Here is a 23590-nt window from a genome sequence, read left to right on the forward strand (position 1 = left end):
GTCTTAGCCTGGGGCTGTCTACTCCAAGTAATTATTCATAAAATTTTTGTGATAAAACTCTAAGATAGGTGCTTCACTCTCCACTTTGTTCTGTCAGTGTGGACGTGATCTAAGGCAAGTGAAAAGAAGCCACATTCTATAAACTGATGCAGGGTCTCTGTCTAAGCTGATTTTTTTTCACCCCTATTATTCTCCCGTGAATTAATACGAATTTGGGAAAGTGATTTGAGGTAACTCTACAAAATAATTTGTTTTTAATAGATTACTCTGCGATTGAGCCAATGCTATTTTTCTCTCAATTAAGGTAACGGCCTCTCCTCCACTGAATTTTGCACTCAAGTATCTTTGCGGTTTATTTAAGACATTTGCATCTAGTCCAAATCATGGCATTGTTTCACATTAAACAGAAGCTGTAAACCTGATACCAAGCAATCTAAGTATAAAGGTCCTCCTGCATGTTAAACACACAAGTTGTAAGTAATCACATACCCAGAGAATCCAGAAATAGAAATGCCTCCTTTAATCCATTTCATATGCCATTGTGTGGAGCTGTAAATGTACCAAATATACACATGATACAGATTTTGGTATTGTGTTAAACATAAATTCAGTTACTATTTATAAAATCGGAAGTTACAGTCCTAATGATTGATGTGTCCAAGTTCAAACAGTTTGCATAAGAATGATCATTAAAAGTATCAACACTATGGGGTGCCTGGGTGGCTCAGTGGGTTAAAGCGTCTTCCTTTGGCTCGAGTCATGATCCCTGGGTCCTGGGATTGAGCCCCACATCGGGCTCTCTACTCCGCAGGGAGCCTGCTTCCTTTCTCTCTGCCTGACTCTCTGTCTACTTGTGATCTCTGTCTATCAAAATCTTAAAAAAAAAAAGTATCAACACTTTGGGGTGCCTGGGTGGCTCAGTCGATTAAGCATCTACCTTTGGCTCAGGTCATGATCACAAGGTCCTGGGATCAAGTTCTGCATCGGGCTCCCCGCTCAGCGGGGGGTCTGCTTCTCCCTCTCCCCCACTCTGTGCAAGCTCTCTCTCAAACAAATAAAGAAAATATTTAAAATAAAATAAAATAAATAAAAGTATCAACATTTTCAGTAAATTTGATAAAGCTGGTTATGATTACACACACAACAGTTGGTGTTATCTAGAGACAGTATACATCATGATTTCTTAAACCAAGAAATTCTCACTTCCAACAGTTTTGGTTATGATGGCCAATAGACAGAGTTGTTACAAACAAAGGTGTGAGGGGAAAAAAGCAAGCCTGTGCCCCCTCCAATCGTGTTCCAAATCCCCCAATACTACCTTCTTTCTAATCTACATCAGCACTGATTTTAGACAGAACATTCTAGATAATAAGCAAAAGTCCACATGGTCAAGTCATTCTCACCTAACTTCACTGCCTTGCTCATAATAAAACAAAAGTTATTTATTTATGTATTCAAAGGAAGAGGCACGTCCTTGAGACAACCAGTGTGGTCATAGCATGATCGATGTCCAAGAGTTGGAGGAAGTTGAGCCAAAACTCATCCAAACAAGGCTGAAAGACAAACTCCAAGGAGAGGGAGGAAGCATTTGGAGACTACTAAGTGATAAAGGGGAGCATAAATCAGCTTGCCGCCCATCAGAGAACAGCTGGACTTGCCCTGACAAGCGTTGTTAGGTCAGTTCCTTGCTCCCATCTGTGCAGGCCTGGAGAGTCCATTTCCCTTGGCCACCGATTAGTCCAAGGGTCCGAGATAAGACTTGGAAGTTAGCAATTTAGCTTTACCACTTTGTGCCTTGGCAAAGCCTAGGTGCCTTTCCTTCTCAAGCCCCTGGTGCCCCACCTCATTAGAATACACTCTCGGAGTCCCTGGGCACAAAAACTGCTACTGACAAAATAGACGCTCAGTATACATCCTTCTTTACCTCCCGCTTTGCCATGGTCAAATTACTGACAAAAATGTGCTTTTATTTCTTCTGGAGTATTTTTGTTTGCACAGATACCAAATCCCGGAATCAACGGAATGAGACAAGAGGGAGGAATTTTAAGCATCAACGCTTGCCACTGTCTGCTGCATTTGCATATGAGTCTTTTGGATTTGCTGAAACTTCAGCACACTCCGTGAGGGAGGAATTTTCATAGTGTTTTACACAGAATATGTCATTTCCTCCAACAATGCTGTGAGGTGATATATTAGCCCATTTGGGCTGCTATGACAAAAACAGACTGGGTGACTTAAACATTTATTTCTCACGGTTCTGGAGGCTGGTACCAGCAGATTCCGTGTCCGGTGAGAGCTCACGTCTCCATGTCCTGACAGGGTGGGAGGGCTGAGGGAGCTCTCTGGGGTCTCTTTTATTATTTATTTATTTTATTTTATTTATTTTAAATTAAATTAAATTTATTTATTTGACAGAGATCATAAGCAGGCAGAGAGGCAGGCAGAGAGAGAGAGAGGAGGAAACAGGCTCCCCGCTGAGCAGAGAGACAGATGTGGGGCTCTATCCCAGGACCCTGGGATCACTATCCCAGCCTAAGGCAGAGGTTTTAACCCATTGAGCCACCTAGGCACCCCATGGGGTCTCTTTTATAAGGGCGCTCATCTCATCATGAGGGCTCCTCCCCATGACTTAGTCACCCCCCAACGGCCCCACCTCCACTTACCATCTGATTCGGGTTTAGGTTCAAGGTACGAATTCTGGGAGGACGCAAACATTCAGCCTAGAGCAGATAGATACTGACGTTAGCTTCATGATATAGGCTGACGAAAGTGAGCCTTTGGAGGGTGAGAACATTCCTGAAATCACACAGCAAGTAAGAAATGGAGCCAGGGCATCTGCTGTGGGACCCGTGCCTTACGCCTGTGCCATGTCCTGGGTGGGCTCTCCAGGTGAGGGAAAGGACTACACCAGCTGGTTAATCTCAACACTCATTCTTTTCAGGGACCCTGAGGCTGGTTACGGATTCCCCATCTAAGGCAGGTATAGTCTGCAAAATAATGACCTCCCAAAGATGGCCATACCCTAGCGTTCAGAACTTGTAAGTTGATCCCTTTCCATGGCCAAAGAAACTTTGCAGATGTGACCGAGGCAAAAGGAACTTTGCAGATGAGGACTGTTATGAACCTTAAAATCAGACTATTTTGGATTATCTGGGTGGGTTCAATTTAATCACATGAGACCTTAAAAACGGAAGTGGAAGACAGATGGATCAGAGAGATGAGACCAAAGAAAAAGGAACAGAAGTTTCAAGTATGAGAGGGATTCAACCCACTGCTGCAGGCTTTGAAAATGAGGAAGGAAATGGGGAACTCAGTCCTATACCCACAGGGACCTGAATTCTGCCAACAATCCCACATGAATAAAAAAACCCTCATCTTCCCGAGCCTCTAAAAGGAATGCAACCTGTTAACGATAACTTGATTGAGTCCAGTTAGACTTGCGTCAGAGGTATGATGTAGTAGAGTTCTCTACTGCAAGATAATAAATTGTTGCTGTTTTAAGCCACCAAGCTTGTAGTAATTTGTTGCAGCAGCAACAGGAAACTAATAATTGGTCAGTTCCTTTATTCAAGTTAACTAAATTCCCATAAGGCCTAGACAGGAAGGGAAATGCACAAAATTGCCTCACTCTGGTCCTTCTCTTACATGCAAAGAAAAGCGAAAATGCATGAGGCAAATCTAGATTGTTCTCTGTGGTCAGAGAACAGTTCTCTGTCTGACCCATATTCCAGGGTCAGTGGACACAGTACTATTCCAGTATGGGTCTAAATGCCACGGTTTGTCCAGAGCTGGATTAACTGGTCTCAAACCTAGAGAAACAACCTCTCAGTGACTTCTTTTCTATCTGTCTCCTCTGCAGGGGCCATTTGACTCATGAAAGGGTGAATTAGAGCGCACTTTCATATCTGGTGAAAATCTCTAGATTTCTGTGCAATAGCCATGACATATGGCATTTGATTTCAGAATCAAATACTAAAATAAAATAAAAATACTTTGCTAAAGAAAAGGATATTCCCAGGTTCTCTTATTCTCAATTGTGAGCAGTCATTTTCTAAAATGCAACCTCCTGTTTGATCAGTGGAGACCTCTAAAAAAAAAAATGCTTTGTCTATATTTTTAGTAGGAAAGGTTGAAGAATAAGACAATGAAAAATCAAAACATAACTTAAATGTATTCAATGCATTCCCTTAGCAATTGTTTCATTCCTTTGAATATTCCCTTAAGCTATAGTCAGCCTCTACATTTTTCTCTTGCTGCCTGGCAAATCTGTATCTCAAGTTTTGTTCACTTTGTCTTTCCCCTCCTTATTTCCGTCACAACACCTGCCATTAGCTTCCTCCAGCAGCTGGAGGGAGATGTGCCAACAGAGCTCTGTCTGCAGGGCCTGGGGGCCTCCTGGTGTAGCAGCTGGCTGCCTCCCTGGTGTCTGGCTCCAACAAAAGCCAGGATCCCTTCCAAATGTGTGGGTTGGGGGGAGGGTAATAAAGAGACCATCTGGGAAATTATGCATATCTTCTTCCTAACATATATGACAGAACAGAAGTGTGTTCATGACTTCAAATAGTTAAGAAATTTTCTTAACCTGAAGAGACAGCTTATGGAGAGAAAAAAATGACCCGATCTCAGATCTTTGGCAGAGCTGTCTTCTGTAGCCCATGAAAGATATAGTAATAGCCTTTGCACCTTCCCAGGTTAGTCTGATTTCCTTCTTAGGAATTGCCAAAGTCAACTGGCTTCGGACCAGCCTTCTCCATGGCCTGCTAGACAGAGACCTGGTCTATCTGGTTCCCAGGTTTGGCAGCATCTGGCACAGAGGCTACGCTCTATAGATATGAGAGAACAAATAATCTAGGACTTATGGCCAACGTCTCGTCCTCTGCACCTCTTTCTCATCTACAGAAGGGCCTAAACTTTGCAGAGATGACTGGATGACCTAGAGGTCTCACGCTCCCCAGATTGATGGTAATTTCTTAAAGGTAGGACTTATGTAATATTCTTCATCTCGATTTTAATATCTAGCTGTGCTTTTTTTTTCTTTCTTGATTATTTAACACTTATTTTGCATTAGGAATTCTTCTGAAAACTTTGCAAATTATACTTTATTTTGTCATCATGACAACCCTGTGAAGTAGGTACTATTATTCCTATTTAATGGATGAGGCAACAGAAGCACAGAGAGCTTATGTAACTTGCCCAAAGTCACACAGCTAATGGTGTAGCTGAAATATCACCATCCAGGCTGGGTCCAGAGACAGGGCTCCACCTCCAATGCCTTACTGGGAGGCTCTGTTTTACTAGTATTAGGTAGAATGGTGAAGGAAGAAAAAAATTGGAACCTAAGTCGGGAGAAAATTGAGAAAGGAGCAGTATTTATTTTTAAAAAATCCAAATCAATAGTATGTTTCCAGATACTTTATGGATAGTTGATAGAATACTAATGTTAACACTATATGAAGCACAGTGATAAAAATCTAGGTTGATTTGAATACATAACTTAAAAGAATTTTGCTCATTGGCTAAAAATCCCTAAAAATATCAAGTTGTAAATCATCTGAAGTACTCAAAAAATATGACCCCAATTTCCAGTTAAGTAATAATTACTGTATTCATTTAGTAGGTAATTATACAAACTTATAATGGCTAAAAAGTTCCAAACTCAGCTATTCTTGTAAGCAGTTATAAGAGTTTTCCAGGGCTGCTATAACAAAATACCACATAATGATTGGTTTAAATGATAGAAATTTACTGTCTCACAGTTCTGGATGTCGGAAGTGCAAGATAAAGGTGTCTGCAAGGTTGCTTTCTTCTGAGGGCTGTGAGGCCTTCTCTCCTTGGCATATAGACAATAGACTTCTCCCTTTGTGTCTCACATCTGTTCTTCTGTGTGTCCAAATTCATCCTTTTTTTTTTTTTTTTTTTTTTTTTTTTTTTTGAGAGAAAGAGAACATGAGAGCAAGGGGGGAAGGGGCAGAGGGAGAAAGAGAGGGAGAATCTTTTTTTAAAAAAAATAGATTTTAAAAGATTTATCTATTTGAGAGGGGGAAGGGCAAGGGATGGAGAAACTCAAGCAGACTTTGCATTGAGCATGGAGCCCAATACAGGGCTCATCCCATGACCCTGAAATCATGACCTGAGCCTAAACCAAGATTCAGATGCTTTACCAACTGTGCCACCACCCAGGTGCCCCTAAAGAAAGAGAGAATCTTTTTTTTTTTTTTAAAGATTTTATTTATTTGACAGATTACAAGTAGGCAGAGAGAGAGAGAGGGGGAAGCAGGCTCCCCGCTGAGCAGAGAACCCGATGCGGGGCTCGATCCCAGGACCCCAGGACCATGACCCGAGCTGAAGGCAGAGGCTTTAACCCACTGAGCCACCCAGGCGCCCCAAGAGAGAATCTTAAGAAGGTTCCACACCCAGCCTGATGCAGGGCTCAATCTCACAGTCATGACCTGAGCCAAAATCAAGAGTCAGATGCTTAACTGACTGAGCCACCAAGGAGCCTCCTTTTCATAAGGAAAGCAGTCATATTGGATTAGAGCTCATATAATCACCTCATTTTAACTTGATTGGCTTTGTAAACACCCTTTCTCCAAAAAGGTCACATACTGAGGTATGGAGGGTTAGGATTCCAACATATTGTTTTTGGGAAAGATACAATTCAACCCATATTGGCAATAAAGGGGTAAGAGTCAGGGTCTGAATTCTAGCTTTGACACTTATTAATCATCAAAGTTTGCTATACCTGATTTTCTTCCCTTAAATGAGGATAAAACAGATAGTAACTGCCTTATGCTTTCATGAGGATTAAATGATTTAGTACATGTAGCACTTAGAGTACTGCTGTGTAGTACAATACATGTTACATATCCATTCATTCAAAAAATAGTTTCTGAAGACCTATTAAGTGCCAGGCACTATTCCAGGTGTTTGAGATACAGAAGTAAACAGATTAGGCAAAAATATCTATATTGGTGGAGCTTATAATATAATGGGGAAAGAAAAACAATTTAAAAATTAGAACATACAGAGAACTACGAGCCAGTATCTCTGATGCAAAAAATCCTCACAAAGTATTAGCAAACTAAATACATTAAAAAAAATAATAATTCACCACGATTAAGTGGGATTTATTCCCAAGATGCAAGGATAGTTCAATATTCACAAAACAAAACGATTCATCATGTTTGTGAGAAAAAATAAAAACCATATGATCCTTTCAAGAGCTGCAGGAAAAGCATTTGACAAAGTACAACATCTACTCATGATAAAAACTCTCAATAAAGTAGGTTTAGAAGAAACACACCTCAACATAATAAAGGCCATATATGAAAAAGACCACAGTAAACATCAGCCTTAATGGTGAAAAACTGAGAGCTTTCTCCCTAAGATCAGGAATAAGAGAAGGATATCCACTCTGACTACTTTTATTCAACACAGTACTGGAAGTCCTAGCCACAGCAATCAGACAAGAAAAAGGAATAAAAGGCATCCAGATTACTAATGAAGAAGTAAAATTTGCACTGTTTGCAGAAGACATGGCACTATATATAGGAAACCCCAAAGACTCTACCAAAAAACCTACTAGGAAACCCCAAAGACTCTACCAAAAAACCTACTAGAACTGATAAATGAATTCAGTAAGGTTGCAGGATAGAAAACCAATGTATAGAAATCTGTTGCATTTCTTTTTTTAAATTTAATTAATTAATGTATAGTGTATTATAGATTATAGTCTCAGAGGTAGAGTTTAGTGATTCACCAATTGCATATAACACCCAGTGCTGATTACATCAAGTGCCTTCCTTATTGCCAATCACCAGTTACCCCACCCCCCCACCCTGCTCCCCTCCAGCAACCCTCAGTTTGTTTCTTTTTTTTTTTTTTTTAAAGATTTTATTTATTTATTTGACAGAGAGAGAGAGATCACAAGTAGGCAGAGAGGCAGGCAGAGAGAGAGGGGGAAGCAGGCTCACTGCTGAGCAGAGAGCCCGATGTAGGGCTCGATCCCAGGACCCTGAGATCATGACCTGAGCAGAAGGCAGAGGTTTAACCCACTGAGCCACCCAGGCACCCCAACCCTCAGTTTGTTTCTTAAAGTTAAGAGTCTCTTATGGTTTGTCTCCCACTCTGATTTCATCTTATTTTATTTTTCCCTCCCTTCCCCTATGATTCTGTTTTGTTTCTTAAATTCCACATGAGTGAAATCATATGATAATTATCTTCTCTGATTAAGTTATTTCACAAGCATAATAAATTCTAGCTTCATCCACATCATTGCAAATTATAAGATTTCATTTTTTGTTGGCTGGGTAATATTCCAATGTATGTATGTGTGTGTGTATGTGTACACACACACACATACATATATATATATACACACACACACATATATATATATGTATATATATATATACCACATCTTCTTTATCCATTGATCTGCCAATGGCACCTGTGCTCTTTCCATTTCCATATTTTGGTTATTATGGACATTACTACTATAAACATTGGGTGCAGGTACCCCTTTAGATCACTAGGTTTGTATCCTTTGGGTAAATACCTAGTAGCGCAATTGCTGGATCATAAGGTAGCTCTATTTTTAAATTTTTATTTATTTTATTTAATTTTTTTAAAATTTTTTGAGCAACCTCCATACTGTTTCCCAGAGAGGCTATACCAGCTTGCATTCCCACCAGCAGTATAAGAGGGTTCTCCTTTCTCCACATCCTTGCCAACATCTGTTGTTTCCTTCAATATACAGAAATCTTTTGCATTTCTACACACTAACAATGAAGCAGTAGAAAGAGAAATTAAGAATACAATCCCATTGCTAATTGCACCAAAAATAATAATATATCTAGGAATAAACCTAACCAAGGAGATCAAAGACCTGTACTCTGAAAACTATAAAACACGGATGAATGAAGTTGATGACACAAAGAAATGGAAAGACATCCCATGCTCATGATGGGATGAAAAAATATTATTAAAATGTGCATACTACCCAAAGCAATCTACAGATTTAATGCAATCTTTATCAAATTAGCAACTGCATTTTTCACAGAACTAGAACAAATAATGCCAAAATTTGTATGGAACAATCAAAGACCCCTAATAGCCAAAGCAGTCTTTCATTTCATTTTATTTTATTTATTTGACAGAGAAAGACACAGCAAGAGGGAACACAAGCAGGGGAAGTGGGAGAGGGAGAAGCAGACTTCCCACAGAGCAGGAAGCCCTATGCAGGGCTTGATCCCAGGACTCTGGGATCATGACCTGAGCCGAAGGCAGATGCTCAACAACTGAGCCATCCAGGTGCCCCAACCAAAGCAGTTTCAAAAAAGAAAAACAAAGCCAGAAGTACCACAATTCCAGATTTTAAGTAATACTACAAAGCAGTAGTAGTCAAACAGTATGGTTCTGGCACAAAAATAGATACACAGATCAATGGAACAGAATAGGAAGCCCCCCAAATAAACCCATACTTATATGGTCAATTAATCCTCGACAAAGGAGGGAAGAATAGCCAATAGGAAAAAGACAGTCTCTTCAACAAATGGTGCTGGGAAAACTGGTCAGCTATATGCAAAAGAATGAGACTACTTTCTTATACCACGCGCAAAAATGAGTTCCAAATGGATTAAAGACCTAAATGTGGGGCGCCTGGGTGGCTCAGTTGGTTGATCCACTGCCTTCGTCTCAGGTCATGATACTGGACTTCCAAGATCGAGTCCCGCATTGGGCTCCCAGCTCCTTGGGGAGTCTGCTTCTCCATCGGACCTTTTCCTCTCTCATGCTCTCTCTCACTCATTCTCTCTCAAATAAATAAATAAAATCTTAAAAAAAAAAAAAAGACCTAAATGTGAGACCTGAAACTATAAAAATCATAGAAGAGGGGCCCCTGGGTGGCTTGGTGGGTTAAGCTTCTGCCTTCGGCCCAGATCATGATCTCAGGGTCCTGGGATCGAGCCTCACATGGGGCTCTCTGCTCAGCAGGGAGCCTGCTTCCTCTTCTCTCTCTGCCTGCCTCTCTGCCTACTTGTGATTTCTGTCAAATTTTGGGGTCCCTCAAAACTGGGTACCCCAATAATGGGTCTGTGATTAAAGGAGCAAGACTGATACAAAGCGAAGGTCAAGCAAAGCTTTATTTTGTGCCAAGCATCAGGAATCAGACCGACCATCAAACAAACCGGTCGGTGCCGCCCCTACAGAGAGGACGACCCCTCCGTGCTTTCCACACTAACTTTTATAGAGCATAGGCCACGTGGTTGGGCTTGGCCACACACAGGTGGTCAATGAGATTGTAACACACACAGGAAACTCCACAGTGATGCTAGGTGACCAACTGAATTGCAATTTATCCTATTTACCCTATCACACATTGGTCCCAAAGGGCGGGGGCCCATACTCCTTGGTAGCTAGGAGACAGTACCCGCAGTACGCGCCCTCACTGATTGAATACCTCCTCCTGGCCTGACCCACCCTTGTACTTGAACTTTGTTACCTGGGACCGGTTCCCGGACTTGGCTTTTAAGTAAGTTCCCCTGGGGGTGGGGGAGAGTCAATTTAAGTTTTACAACAAAATGGCAGTTCAACCGGGGTGGGGCTGGTCTGGCTGAATAGGCCCTTACAAAATAAATAAATAAAATCTTTAAAAAAAAAATCATAGAAGAGAGTACAGGCAGTAACTTCTCCGACATTGGCCATAGCAATATTTTTCAATTGTCTCCTGAGGCAAGGGAAACAAAAGAAAGAATAAACTATTAAGACTACATTAGGATAAAAGGCTTCTGCACAGCAAAGGAAACAACAAAACTGAAAGACTAAATGGGAGAAGATACTTGCAAATGACATATCCAATAAAGGGCTAGTATTCAAAATACACAAAGAACTTATACAACCCAACATAAAAAAAAAATCCAAATAATCCAATTTAAAAATGGGCAGAAGACAGACATTTCTCCAAAGAAGACATCCAGATGGCCAACAGACACATGAAAAGGTGCTCAACATCACTCATCATCAGGAAAATGCAAATCAAACCACAATGAGATACCACCTCATCATGTCAGAGCATGGCTAAAATAAAAACCACAGAAACAATAAGTGTTGGCTAAGTTGGAAAAAAAGGAACCCTCTTGCCTTGTTGGTGGGAATGCAAACTGGTGCAGTCACTGCAGAAAACAGTATGGAGATTCCTCAGAAAAGGTTTAAACTACAATTGCCATGGGGTGCCTTGGTGGCTCAGTCTGTTAAGTGATTGACTCTTGATTTCCTCTAAGATCATGATCTCAGGATCCTGGGATCGAGCCCCATGTCTGGCTCCACACTCAGCCGGGAGTCTATTTAAGGATTCATTCTCTCTTTCTCCTTTTGCCCCTACTCCTGTTTGTGCTCTCTCTCTCAAATAAATAAATCAATCTTAAAAAAAAAAAATTGACCATATGATCCAGTAATCACATCACTGGGCATTTATCCAAAACAACACAAAAGCACTAGTTCAACACCCCTGTGTTTACTGCAGCATTGTTTACAATAACCAAACTATGGAAGCGGCCTGAGTGTCCACTGATAGGTAAAGGGGTAAACCAGAGGTTTTACACACACACACACACACACACACACACACACAGAGGAATATCATTCAGCCATAAAAATGAATGAAATCTTGCTGTGGGGCAACCAGATTGGGTGGGGGCCTGTGGCTCAGGCTGTGGAAGATTTCACCCCAGGCAGAACAAAGGAGAGGAAAGTTTACTGAACCGGCTGCAAAGGTGCTGTAGGCAAGACAGCAAAGGAGAGACTGTCTGCTATGAGATGGTGGTGAGGGGCTATAGTTATAGGGCAGGGTAAGGAAATATGGGAACCTACAGAATTTTCTCTTTTTTGGTAATCTTAGGAACTGTGCCTGGTTAGGGCCTATGTTTTAATGAGCCTGTTTGCATCAGCTCACTGTGGTCTGTGAGCCCTTGGTCACTGTGGAAACTTCGGCCTTGCTCAAGCTACCGCTGCTCAAGCCTGTTGCCCCAAAGTGGCCTCTACACTTGCCATTTGCAACAACACGAATGGACCTAGAGAGCATAATGCTCAGTGAAGTAAGCCAGTCCAAGAAAGACAAATACTGTATGAATTCACTCAGATGTGGAATTTAAGAAATAAAACAAATCAACAAAGGGAAAAAACCAGACTCCTAACTGTAGGGAACAAACTGATGGTGACCAGAGGGGAAGTGGGTACAGAACAGGCAATGAGGATTAAAGAGTGCACTTTTCTTCTTCTTCGCCTCCCCCCTCCCTCCTCCCCCCTGCCTCCTCCCCCTCTTCTTCTTCTCTTCTTCTTCTTCTTTTTCTTTTAAGATTGATTGATTGATTTGAAAGAGAGAAAGAAAGAGCATGAGCAAGGGTGGGGGGCCAGAGCCACAGAGGCAGGGGCAGAGGAAGAGGGAGAAGACGACTCCCGCTGACCAGGGAGCCCGATGCAGGTGGATCCCAGGCTCCAGAGATCATGACCTGAGCTGGAGGCAGACGCTTAACTAAGCCACCAATGCACCCCAAGAGTGCCTGTACCTCGACAAGCACTGAGTCATCCAACCGTTGAATCACTGCATTGTACACCTGAAGCTAATATAACACTGTATGTTAACTATACTGGAATTACAATAAATGAATAAAACAACATCATTTTTAAAAATACGCTGTTTTTTTTTTTTTTTTTTAAAGCTGAACATATAGAATGTCACACATAATAAGTTCTACAGAGCAAAACAAAGCAAGACGGGCCAGAGAACATTGGGGATTACAATTCAGAATCGGTGAAGGCCCCACTGAGATGTCATTTGGGCAAAGACCTGAAAAGTGTGAAGAGAGAGTTAAGCAGTTACCTGGAGCTTTTCAGATACAGGAAGGTTCCGTATAGCAGTACTATTGACATTGAGGGCTGGACAGCTTTGTGGGAGGGCTGTCCTGTACATTGCAGGGTTCTTTAGCAGCTTCCCTACCACTACCTACTGGATGCTAGCAGCAACTGCTTCTCATTGTGACCATCTGTTTGACAACCAAAGATGTCTCCAGACATTGCCCTATGTCCTGTATGGGTCAAAATCCCTCCTCGCTGGGAACCCTGGAGATAGAAGGAGGATGAAAGGCCAGAGGCAAGAATGCATTCAGCTTGTTTGGGGCACAGCAAGGAGGCAGGCTGTAGATGAAATTGGAAGACAGAGGGATAAACCACGTCACCTCTGACCAATGGAAAGCTACTGGATGGTGTGGAGCACATGGTTCAGATCAAAATCCACAGTTTGACCCACATTTTAAAAAGATCCAACTGGCTGACACATTGAGAATTGACTGTAGGTGGAAAGACAGAAATGCACTGGGAGGCTATCACAATAATCTCATTAATTTTTTATTTGGTTTCATTTGTTCACTGATGTGGCTGGATGGTGGTGGGACTGCTGAGAAAACGAAGCTAAGACTTTCTAGGGAAGAAAAGAGAAAGGAGAATTAGGGTAAAAGGGAAAAGTTAGGAGTGGGCAAGGTAGGTGGGTTTTTTTTTTTTTTTTTTTTTTTTTTTGTATTTTTGGTTTTTTGGGCTGAAGTGGAAGGCAGTGCTGCAGAACCAGGCCAGTTTGAAAGAGCAGAGTAGAGGGGTTGTGCGGGACAAAGAGGAAGCGCTGGGGCCCAGCTGGTGTGCGCGGGGGGCGGGGAGGGGGGCAGTGACGGCTTTGAAGCTTAAGCAATGAGGCAAACTCTACCCCAGTTGTGTAGATCATAGGAGTCACAAAGATAATAATTTCAAAAGGAGTTTCCTTAAATAGTGTGGTGGGAGATAACCACAGCCAAGGTTTAAGTAGAGGAAGACGTTCGGATGACAGCAAAGGGAGGCCCTGCCCGGAGTGTTGGATTTCCTCCTTCCGGGTAATTTTGCGGTAGGCAAGGACAAACTAGTCTCTGCCAGGGCGGGGGGTCGGGGAGGGCGGGTGGAAACGTTTCCAGGATAACAGATATCAATCAAATTCAACTCCATCACAAAAAGGTTTCAGTAGTGCAGCGCTTTCCCGGAACCCGCGTACCCCCCGCGGAGGGTCTGGGGAAGTCTCTTCAAGGGTCTTTGCACCAAGACTATTGGGGCAAAACTATGCTGAGTTCCAGCAACGAGGGGGAAAGCAGGCCCCCGACGAAGAGTTCTTTCGCAGTTGGTCGTACATTTCCGTTGCTAAACTTAAATGCCTTGGCAGGGTCAGCACAGCCGTACAGGCCCGTTCAAACCAGTCTCACTATGCGGCGGGTGGGAGCAATAGGGGCGCCGGCCTCCCCCTTACCACCTGCTTTTGTACCAGTGCGACCTGCGCGAGGCGCTCACAGGAGTCATCGCTCATGTCTACCTTCGGCGGAATTAGGCCGCTAGACGCGGGGTCCGGTCCCCCCGCCGGGAGCCGCTGCAGCTCCCGCCCCCACCTCTGACGTGCAGGACCGGCCCCGGGCCGGGTGTGGTGCCCGCGGCGGGGAGGGGCGGGGCGAGGCGGGGGAGGGGGGGGTGCCGCGCTGGGAGGGGGACGTGTCAACAAGCGCGGGTCCCGCCCGCCTCCCGCCTCCCGTCTCCCGCCCCGCCTGTCTCCCGCCCCCGCCCCAGTCACCGGGTTCTGCGGCCACCCGGCACTAGGAGCAGCCCGGGCGGCGGCGCGAAGGTTTTCGCCATGTCTGCGGCCATGAGACAGAGGTTCGACCGGTTTCTGCAGGAGAAGAACTGCATGACCGACCTTTTGGCCAAGCTCGAGGCCAAGACCGGCGTGAACCGGAGATACATCGCGCTCGGTGGGTGCGCGGTCGCCGCGGGTGGCCGGGCCCCGGGAGCAGCCGCGGCACCAGCTGCTGGGGAAGCGAGCGGGAAGGGGGTTCGGAGGAGAGAGTGTGTGTGACAGATGGGGGCGAGGGCAATCTCGGGACCGATCTGGCCGTTCCGGCAGGCCGGGGGGTCGGAGACCCCGCGGGGCGCCAGGACCGGGGCGGGGGCGGGGGGATGGCGGGTGTTCGGGGCGCGGGGAGGACCGGCGCTGACGTGTCTGTCCCGGCAGCCGAGCGCCCGGTCCTAGGGGCCACGCGCGGACTTGGCGCCGCGTGGTGGGGGCGTCTTGCGGGCGGGCGCCGGGGCATGGTCCCGCCAGGCTCTCGACGGAGCTCTGCGCCGAGCAGGGTGTCCCCCGGGACGCGAGGGGTCGCGGGCGGGCGGGGGAGTCGGGGCCTCTCCAGACCCTCTGTGGATCGCGGTTCCCTAGGCCGGTGAGCTGCACGGCGGGGGACCGCTGCGGGAGGGGGGCAGTGGGAACGGCGCGAAGGTAGGGGCTGTCCCCAGGCGGACTTCGAAGCCGGGGAAAGGCCCGGGCCCAGCCTTACGGCGGTTTTGTTTTTCTCGATCGCCCGCACTAGGCCGAGCCTCGCGGTGTGGGCGGGGGCTGTCCGGCTTAACGCCTCCTGTGCCAGGGGACCCATTTCTCTTCTCGTGTCTCCAGGTGTCATCGGGCTGGTGGCTTTGTACCTGGTGTTCGGTTATGGAGCCTCTCTCCTCTGCAACTTGATAGGATTTGGCTACCCAGCCTATGTCTCGTAAGTGGCTCCCCCTGCAATCCTCCCTACCTCCCCTTCCCTCCCCATCCCCCAACCAGGGCTGTCCTAGTTAGTACACATCCCCATTTTCCTGCGAGAGCGGTCAGTGCATAGAAGGTAGAAGGTGCTTAAGGACACACATTTTAGAGCCTTAACTTGATGCCCCAGCTTCTGATGACTAGCTGAAATGCTTATTTCATCGGATTATGCTGGCTGGGCGGGTCCCTTGTAATACATGCGCGCCGATGGAAAGTGCTACAACGAAGTCGTCCTGCCTTTACTGCTAGGGAGATCTCAGCTGGGTACAGAGAGCTGATCCCTTCTCCTTAATAATTACTTTAATGTGTATTTCACTTTATACTTACATGTCTGAGAGTAAAACCCCATCAAATGAGACTTCCCCTAATTCAGAATTAACCGTTAATTCAGAACCTGGGGAGAATTTTGCCTTCTTGAGTTTGAAAAGACTAGCCACTTACTAAAGGCAAATGGAGAACACTTACCCTAGTGTATAAACAGAAACAATCTTAAAAAAAAAAAAAACAACAAAAGATTTTATTTATTTGAGAGAGAGAAAGGTAGAGATAGCACCAGAAAGCGCGAGTGGGGAGGAGAGGGGGGAGAAGGCTCCCTACAGGGAGCCCAGTGGACTAGGGGCTCCATCCAAGGGCCCAGGATCATGACCTGAGCCCAAGGCAGATGCTTAACCAACTGAGCCACCTGGTGCCCCCAACCTTGTAAGATGCATCCCTAATGGGACACCGGGGAGGCTCAGTTGGTTAAACATCTGCCTTGGGCTCAGGTCATGATCCCAGGGTCTTGGGATGGAGTCCCAGATCAGGCTCCTTGCTCAGCGAGGACCCTGCTGCTTGCCTCTACCTCTGCTTGCCTCTACCTCTGCCTGCTGCTCCCCCTGCTTGTGCTCTCTCTGACAAATAAATAAAATCTTCCTAAAAAAAAAAAGATGCATCCCTAATATAGCTCCTTGGTTATATAAATGACTCATTTATGTAATTAAACTTAAAAATGAATCTTAGCAGATTAGGATCTGAATTTTTTCCTATTTGAGGTTTTCACTCTGCAGTATTTTATTTTTTTATTTTTTATTTTTTTATTTTTTTATTTTTTAAGATTTTATTTATTTATTTGAGAGAGAGAGATTTTCGAGAGAGAGAGGATTCCTTCAAATCAGGACTCGATCCCAGGACCCTTTTGCCAACCCATGAGCCACCCAAGTATTTATTTTGAAAATATTCTACAATTTCATGTTTTCATTCATTCAAATCAGAATTTTTGCCACATGTAAATTGTTCTAGTCTGTAGCTCTACCCAAGAAAGCTGGTAGGTCTTACTTTCATTGAATTGGTCTCTGCAAATTTTCTCACCAATAAAGGAGGAATAACTTTTCAGCTGGGAGGCTAACACACAGATAACCCATGTATTACATCCTGTGTCTATTACAGACCAAGCTAGAATTTAGTATTTGGCCAGAAAGGAGGAAACATGTAGATGTGAGTTCTGATTTGAGCAGTTAAATTGAAGTTATTGTATTCTCCTAGTGCAGAATCCATTGGAATCACTCCATAAAGTCTGACGACGTTAGGCTCCTACTTGCTTATGAGTTTGGAGTTCTTGTCTTCATGTTGAGAAAAGCATTTACCATCTTCCAGCATTACTTGTTTAAGTACCATCCAGGTTACATGTGTATACCAAAGAAGGGCAAACCAGGAAAACTGGTTTGGCTTTCAGGTCACTGCAATAGGGGCAGGAAGAGTGGTTTTTCATAAAATGTAATCGACTGATAATACAGTGTGTATGGAAAGTTTGGAGGCAACACAAATTCAAAGTGGCTTGTGTGACGCGTCTGTGCTCTCAGACAGTAAAAGTACATTCCTTTACTTTTCTTCTGATTGTGTAGTCTGCTTGCAAGAGTTCCTTTAATAAAAGTTTAGGAAAAAAAGAGCTTGAAGCATGATTCAGGTTCGTGGTTTAGAGGTTGTTGTTCCCATTTTTAACAAATCCGGGGTTGCACTTGAATAACTGCCTTGCTGCTTGAGTAATTTTGAACCAAAAGGAATATGGATATTTGGAAATACTGAGCAACATAAAACCCTTTTCCATGTCAGTACTGTTTGGCACATAACCCTGTGAGAAACATAACCTTCTCTGTTAGTGTGATGAGGTCATTGGTGTGGGCTTTCGTCAAGTAAAAGTCTGTTCCTAGGTGAGGTATGTAGATCCAGGTGTGGGCGGAAGCTGATGTGACTACAGGCAGAACTCTGGTATGTTTCTCCTTGACCTGAAGTGGATTAATCGTAGCAGGAATCTCTTTTTTTTAAGTCCAATTTTAAAGCAAGTCAGTTTCAGTTTTTTTTCTTTTTAATCACTTTTTTGTAGTCATTCTTTCATTTTCTGCATAGTCAACTGAATAGTATTGGCTCTTTTTACTTCCCAGGAAGCTAAATGCTCCTGTCTATTGCTCAGAATTCTGTGAAATGATAGAGATGTTCATATTTCTAAGTGGGTTAGGTACATGGGTTTTACCTGTTTTAGAATTATTCCATTCACCAAGTATGTATACTTTATTTTCTAGTTGAATATTCTGAGGCAAAGGGACATTTGTAGTATGCCATACTAGGAGCTGGAAAAGTGCTAAAAATCTAATAAAGGGAATTTAACGATTGCAGCAAAAATTCAGGAAATGATGAGTCTCTCTAGAGTGGTATTTATTCACAGGATGCTTCCTTTTGATAGGCCCAACTCTTTCACCTTTAAATTAAAGAGAACATTCTATGACCATACGGGAATTAAGTGAAGGTTGCTTTCTGTGGCATTTGGACTTCTCTCTAAAACAGTGGTTTTCAGCCTTGGATGCCCATCGGAGTTACTTGAAGGAGCTTTAAAAAAATCCTAACACTTGGGCCCTACCTCCAGAGATTCTAGTGTAACTGGTATGGGGTGCAGCCTGGGCTTGGCGGGGGGGTCCTAGGCTCCTTGATCTTTTACAGCCTGTAAAGGAGTCCAGTGTCAACCCATGTTTTGGGCCCCCGCTGTGGAGCAGCAGCAGGAACCGGTGCTTGTTAACACTCGATGGGCTGCAAGGGAGGGGAAAATGGCCTGCTGACCCTGGGACCCTACCTGACCTCTGCTGTGTCAAGGTGACATGGGACTGTGAGCACGGTATAAAGCAAACAGACCCCCAGTGAGTAACGTTGAGGCAGTCAGCGTTAGAGGTTCGTCTGATCAAGTTTGTTCATTGCTTAACTGGTGTCATTGTGTGATTGTCAGAAATCGTTGAAAATGGTATTGTTAGTGGCACATGAGTCCGTTTTACTTAAAATGTGACCTGTGATCCCCTTCTTTTTAATTGTTCTCTTGTGTCTTACAATTCTCCCTGTGCTCCCCAGCCAGAGTTCTTCTAAAGAGTGCGGGTTCCTCTGTTTAGCAAGAATCGAATCCAGCCACACTCCAGGCCCAGTGGTAGCAGCCCAGTAGCTGCTCTGGGGACTGGGTGGACATGCTATCCGTTCTCTGTGAGGGCGCAGTCTGCCAAGGTAGACCGCGGTGAATAGTCCATGCTGACCGATGAGGGTAGGAGGTAAGCAGTGAAGAAAATAGACAGGGAGCTGGGGTAGGGAATAGCAGGAAACCCCCCCACCCCATACATATATTTCTCTGAGAGTCTGTTTGACTTAAGGCTTGCAAAAGTGCCAGGTGAGCCAAGAGCAGAGCCTGGCAGAGGTGCCACAGGTTCCAGGAGCTGGGCGTTGGAAGCCTGGAGTGAGGTGAGGGAGCCCAAGAGCGGTGCAGGTGCCATGACCCAGGGCCCGTGGCCAGAGGGTCAGGGTGCATCGATTCCAGGTGGTTGAAGGAAGTTTGCAGGTTTTCTGATTGTCTTAGATGGTTTTTAAATAGAAATAGGGAGTAACATGATATGTTGTAGATTTAAGGTCATTGTGGCTGCAGTGATCCTGGAAGGGAGTGGCCATCCTGCCCAGCTCTTGCCGGTCTCAGCATTTCTCAGCATCTGCTCTGGTTCCTGCCAGTTCCTCTCCTCTTCGTCCGTCTCGGGGAGGCCCACACCACATAATGGTCAGCACGGGGCTTAGAGGCCGCAGGGCACAGAAGTCAAGTTTAGAAACACTCCCATGGCTTCCGGGCTTGTCTTAGGACTCACTCCTGGGAAAACTGTGGGTGGGACCCCAGGGTACCTGGCTTCGGGTCAGGGGTGGGGTGTTGGAACCCAGACGGCTGGAGGCCTGGCCTCCATTCATGGAGGGGCAGTTAGGGCCTTAAGAGGTCCCCGTTCCTCCTGGTTACTCTTGTTTTCTGGTACACCATTTCCCTTCGGGAGCAGGGCCTTTGGTCTTTTCTTCTAGGATTCCAGACTTTTTAGCCATCATGCACAGGCAACTTGAAATCGAATTCCAGCCTTCTCATTGTCAAGAGCTGTTGACAGAATTGCTGTCATCTCTTGACTTCTTCACTCTGTTCCTGGGAGGAGAAGGCAGGTCACCGCTCTGGGTGAGCCTCTGTTACTGAAGTAGGCCTACCCCCATGCCACCCCATTGTTTTGCCGAGGTGTAATTCTAGCCTTTGTAAAGTCCAGTTCAATGTTTGGTATGTTCGTAAAGTTGTGCATGTATCACCACTTTCTCATTCCAACACATTTCCATCACCTCCCAAAAGAAACTGGATCCATTAGCAGTCACTCCCTGTTTGTCCTATGCCCCAGTCTCCAGAAACCACTTACTACTTTCTGTCTCTATGGATTGGGCCTATTCTGGACATTTCGTAACCTAGGGATCCTACAACATGGGGCCTTTTTTTTCCTGGTGCAGCCCTGCTTCCAGGAGCATTGCACAAATCAGAGTCTTTCCAATAGACGACCCTGGAGCACGTGCTGTGTGTGCCCTCCTATACTGAGTCCATTGCCAGAGACCTGAGGCAGCCCTCACTGGGGTCCTCGAGTGGGTGCCAGTCTTGGCCCTGCTTCTTTGGTCAAATGGAAGTATGAGGGCAAGTTTGATGACTTTATTTTCTAATTTTATTTTTGCCCCACAGAGAAAGAAAAGGAGGAAAGTTGGCTTTTTATCCCATTAGTGACTTTTTAAAAATTCTACAAAAATGTCTATTAGTTTTTCTTTTTATTTCAAAATTTTCATAAAGATAAGGCTACCACCTTCCTGGGACTGTCAGAGCTGCACCATAGAGATCAAGCATATAATCTAATTCCTTTAGTTTTCAAATGGTCCAGGTACAGAGAGGTAGAGTGTGTGTCCCAAGGTTACCCAGAGAGGCCAGACCTGGTCTGGAACTCTGTTACTACACAGGAACGCGATGGTGCAGTTAGGCATATTTTAGTACCAGGCTCTAAAAGATTAACTAGGAATCCAGCGTTTTGGTGACTAGATTCAGTCTAATGTTTGGCAACGCTTTTGCAGTCTCATGCCCACTCGAGTGATGTGTCATTTTATCTTCGGGTCCTTCCTTGCCAACCCATTTTAAACTGTGCCACCGAGACAGAGGAGGTTATTGCTTTTAGCAGTTTGCATGGCTGAATACCTATGTGGCCCTGCAATTAATAGACACTTACATACCCTAGTTCAGTGCTTTACAAATGTGGCTCGTGTAATCCTCATGGCACCCCAATGGCATAAGCCCTATGATTGCTCCCATTTTGCAGATGAGGAAACAGAGGAAGGAGTAACTTGATTGGGATGGGAAAATGTCTTTAAACCCAGGGAGCCTGGCTGCCTTGCTTGGTAGAGCATAAGGCTCTTCACCTTGGGGGTTATGAGTTCAAGCCCCAGACTGGTATTAGAGCTTACTTTTAAAACAAATAAATAGGGACACCTGGGTGGCTCAGTCAGGTCCTGGGATCGAGCCCCATCCCAGGCTCCCTGCTTAGCATGGATGTGCATTTTTCTCTCCCTCTTCCCCTCCCTTTGTGATCTCTCTCTTTCTCTCTTTCACGCTCTCAAATAAATAAAAATTAAAATAAAATAAATAAATCAACCAACCAAACAACACGGGGGCTCTGGTTCCAAAGTCCATGTTTCTAACTGGACTGTTAAACTTTTCTCCGTGTGGCTCTTGGGCTGTCTTGGATACAAGCCATACCCAGGCAGAGATGAAGGGTGAACTGTTGATGTGAACTTTTTCGTTTCTTGGTCTGACCCTGTCAATACGTTGTCTTTATGCGGTGCATTTTTTTCTCTCAAGTAGGGCACTGCCCTCCCAAATCATATACCTGTACACACACACACACACGGCATTTGCAGTGTTTTGTGAACGTGAGTTAGAACGTATTACTAACAGGTTCTGTTGCTTGTTACCTAGCGTTGATTTACAAGAGCACCTACATGACCAGCTGTTTGCAGGGACCTCAGTGCAAGCCCTTCCCAGGAGGGCACCCGGAACTGGATTTCCTGGGGCAGTGCAGCCTTGCCTTTAGTTTTGTAGCAGGAGGCAAAGAATCTCAAGGAGAGGATGTTTGGGGATGATGCCTGTGAGGTCAAATTGGAAAGGGGACAGTGAGGGGGAAAATTGGGAAGAGACACTGTCAGGTAACTACAAGAACTGTACTACAACTATCCCCAAGTAAAAGCACCAGCATTTTCTTAGTTAATAATTCACAGCAGACAAAGTGCGGGAGCCTAGGTTACAAAGGACTGGAATCTCCTCATTTAAAATCTGCAGTGGCAGACTCCTAAATGCAGGTTTGGGACCCAAAGGAGACTTTGGAGAATGTGGTCCTGGTGTGACCATCATTTAAGCACCACTTTGTTTTGAAAAAGTTGGTCATCTGAGGCAAAGTCCCAAATGGGGTTGGAGGGTGTGGATTTGTGGTTCTCAGACTCTTTAGGAAGGGGCGTGTGTGTTTGTGCCTGCGCACGTGTGTGTGTGTGTGTGTGTGTGTGTGTGTGTGTTTCCAGAACTTGTAATTCTGTTTTTTAATCCTTTTTGTAATGGATGCGAATTTGGAAGTGGATACATTTTCTACTAAGCTGCTTGTGTTCCTGTTTCACTAGCTTTTCCAAACTCTACTGCTGGGAGCCCTGGGCTGGCCTGCTTAGGCACCCAGGGGCACGGCTCACGCTGACGTCTCTGGGTGGTGGGCAGCGTGTGCAGTGTTCTGGGCGACTGCGCTTGGGTCAGGAAGGGGCATCCTGTAAATTTTGCCTCGAGCATTCGTGAAATCTTAGACATTTAACCATTTTACGTTTGTCGCCTTTTTATTGCCTGCGTTTTCACTTAGTATCACTGCTAATATTGCTGAACTATTTTAAGATGGAGTTGTAGAGAAAACTAGAAAAAGTGATAAAATGTCCTTGTAACAGCATGTCACTATTTTTGTAGGTAATTAGACCGGCATTTGGGTTAGTTTCTTCTCCCCCCGCCCTTGCCTGTGCCATAGAGAAAAGAAAGGCTTAAGGAGCAAGTAAGACGAAGGAGTTAAATGACTTACTCATGATCTACGTTCTGGGCTCTAAAGCAGATGTGGGGAGAGATCCTATTCTTAATTCTCTGTTCTAGAATGTTCCCTATGAATTTTAATGATTTGTTTTTCTTTCCTGTGTATGAGCGCCCTACAGATGTAGTTTATCTGACCTTCTGCCCCATCTTGGAGTTCTTCTCTTCTTCAGGACTGACTTTAAACGAGTATTCCTCATCTCCTACAATATTTTCCAACAACTCGAGATACATATGGGAGATTTTAAGGTGTCTTGTGGCTGTTGACGGCATTACCAATGAATTAGGTTTGAGAAACAATGAGTTAATACAAAAGTTGGGAAACCTTTTCAAAGATTGTCATTCAGTGGCTTTTTGTCGCCGCTGAAGTAGGAGGGGGGCCCTGTAGAAACCTCTTCGGACGTTCGTCTGTCGCTTGCACACTCTTCTGGTTCCTGGAAGCAGAGCTTATCAGCCGGTCTCAGTCACACAGCCGCTATATATAGCCTGCAGCTTCTGGTAGTCGGACCAGGTGA

At 44.7% G+C, this 23590-nt stretch overlaps 1 protein-coding gene across 1 annotated transcript in view; it reads left to right on the forward strand.

Annotated features, from left to right (window-relative positions):
- Positions 1 to 14561: 14561 nt before the first annotated feature.
- The window catches only part of REEP5 (receptor accessory protein 5), a 36859-nt gene continuing 27830 nt past the window's right edge, over positions 14562 to 23590 (forward strand). The window contains exons 1-2 of the mRNA XM_045087132.1: positions 14562 to 14810; positions 15506 to 15599. Coding sequence (XP_044943067.1) covers positions 14693 to 14810; positions 15506 to 15599 — 212 coding nt within the window. The 5' untranslated portion in view covers positions 14562 to 14692. The remainder of the gene's footprint in view (positions 14811 to 15505; positions 15600 to 23590) is intronic.

Source organism: Mustela putorius, unplaced genomic scaffold, assembly GCF_011764305.1.
Source record: "Mustela putorius furo isolate JIRA1106 unplaced genomic scaffold, ASM1176430v1.1 tig00001059_pilon_pilon_pilon, whole genome shotgun sequence".
Classification (NCBI taxonomy): Eukaryota; Metazoa; Chordata; class Mammalia; order Carnivora; family Mustelidae; genus Mustela; species Mustela putorius.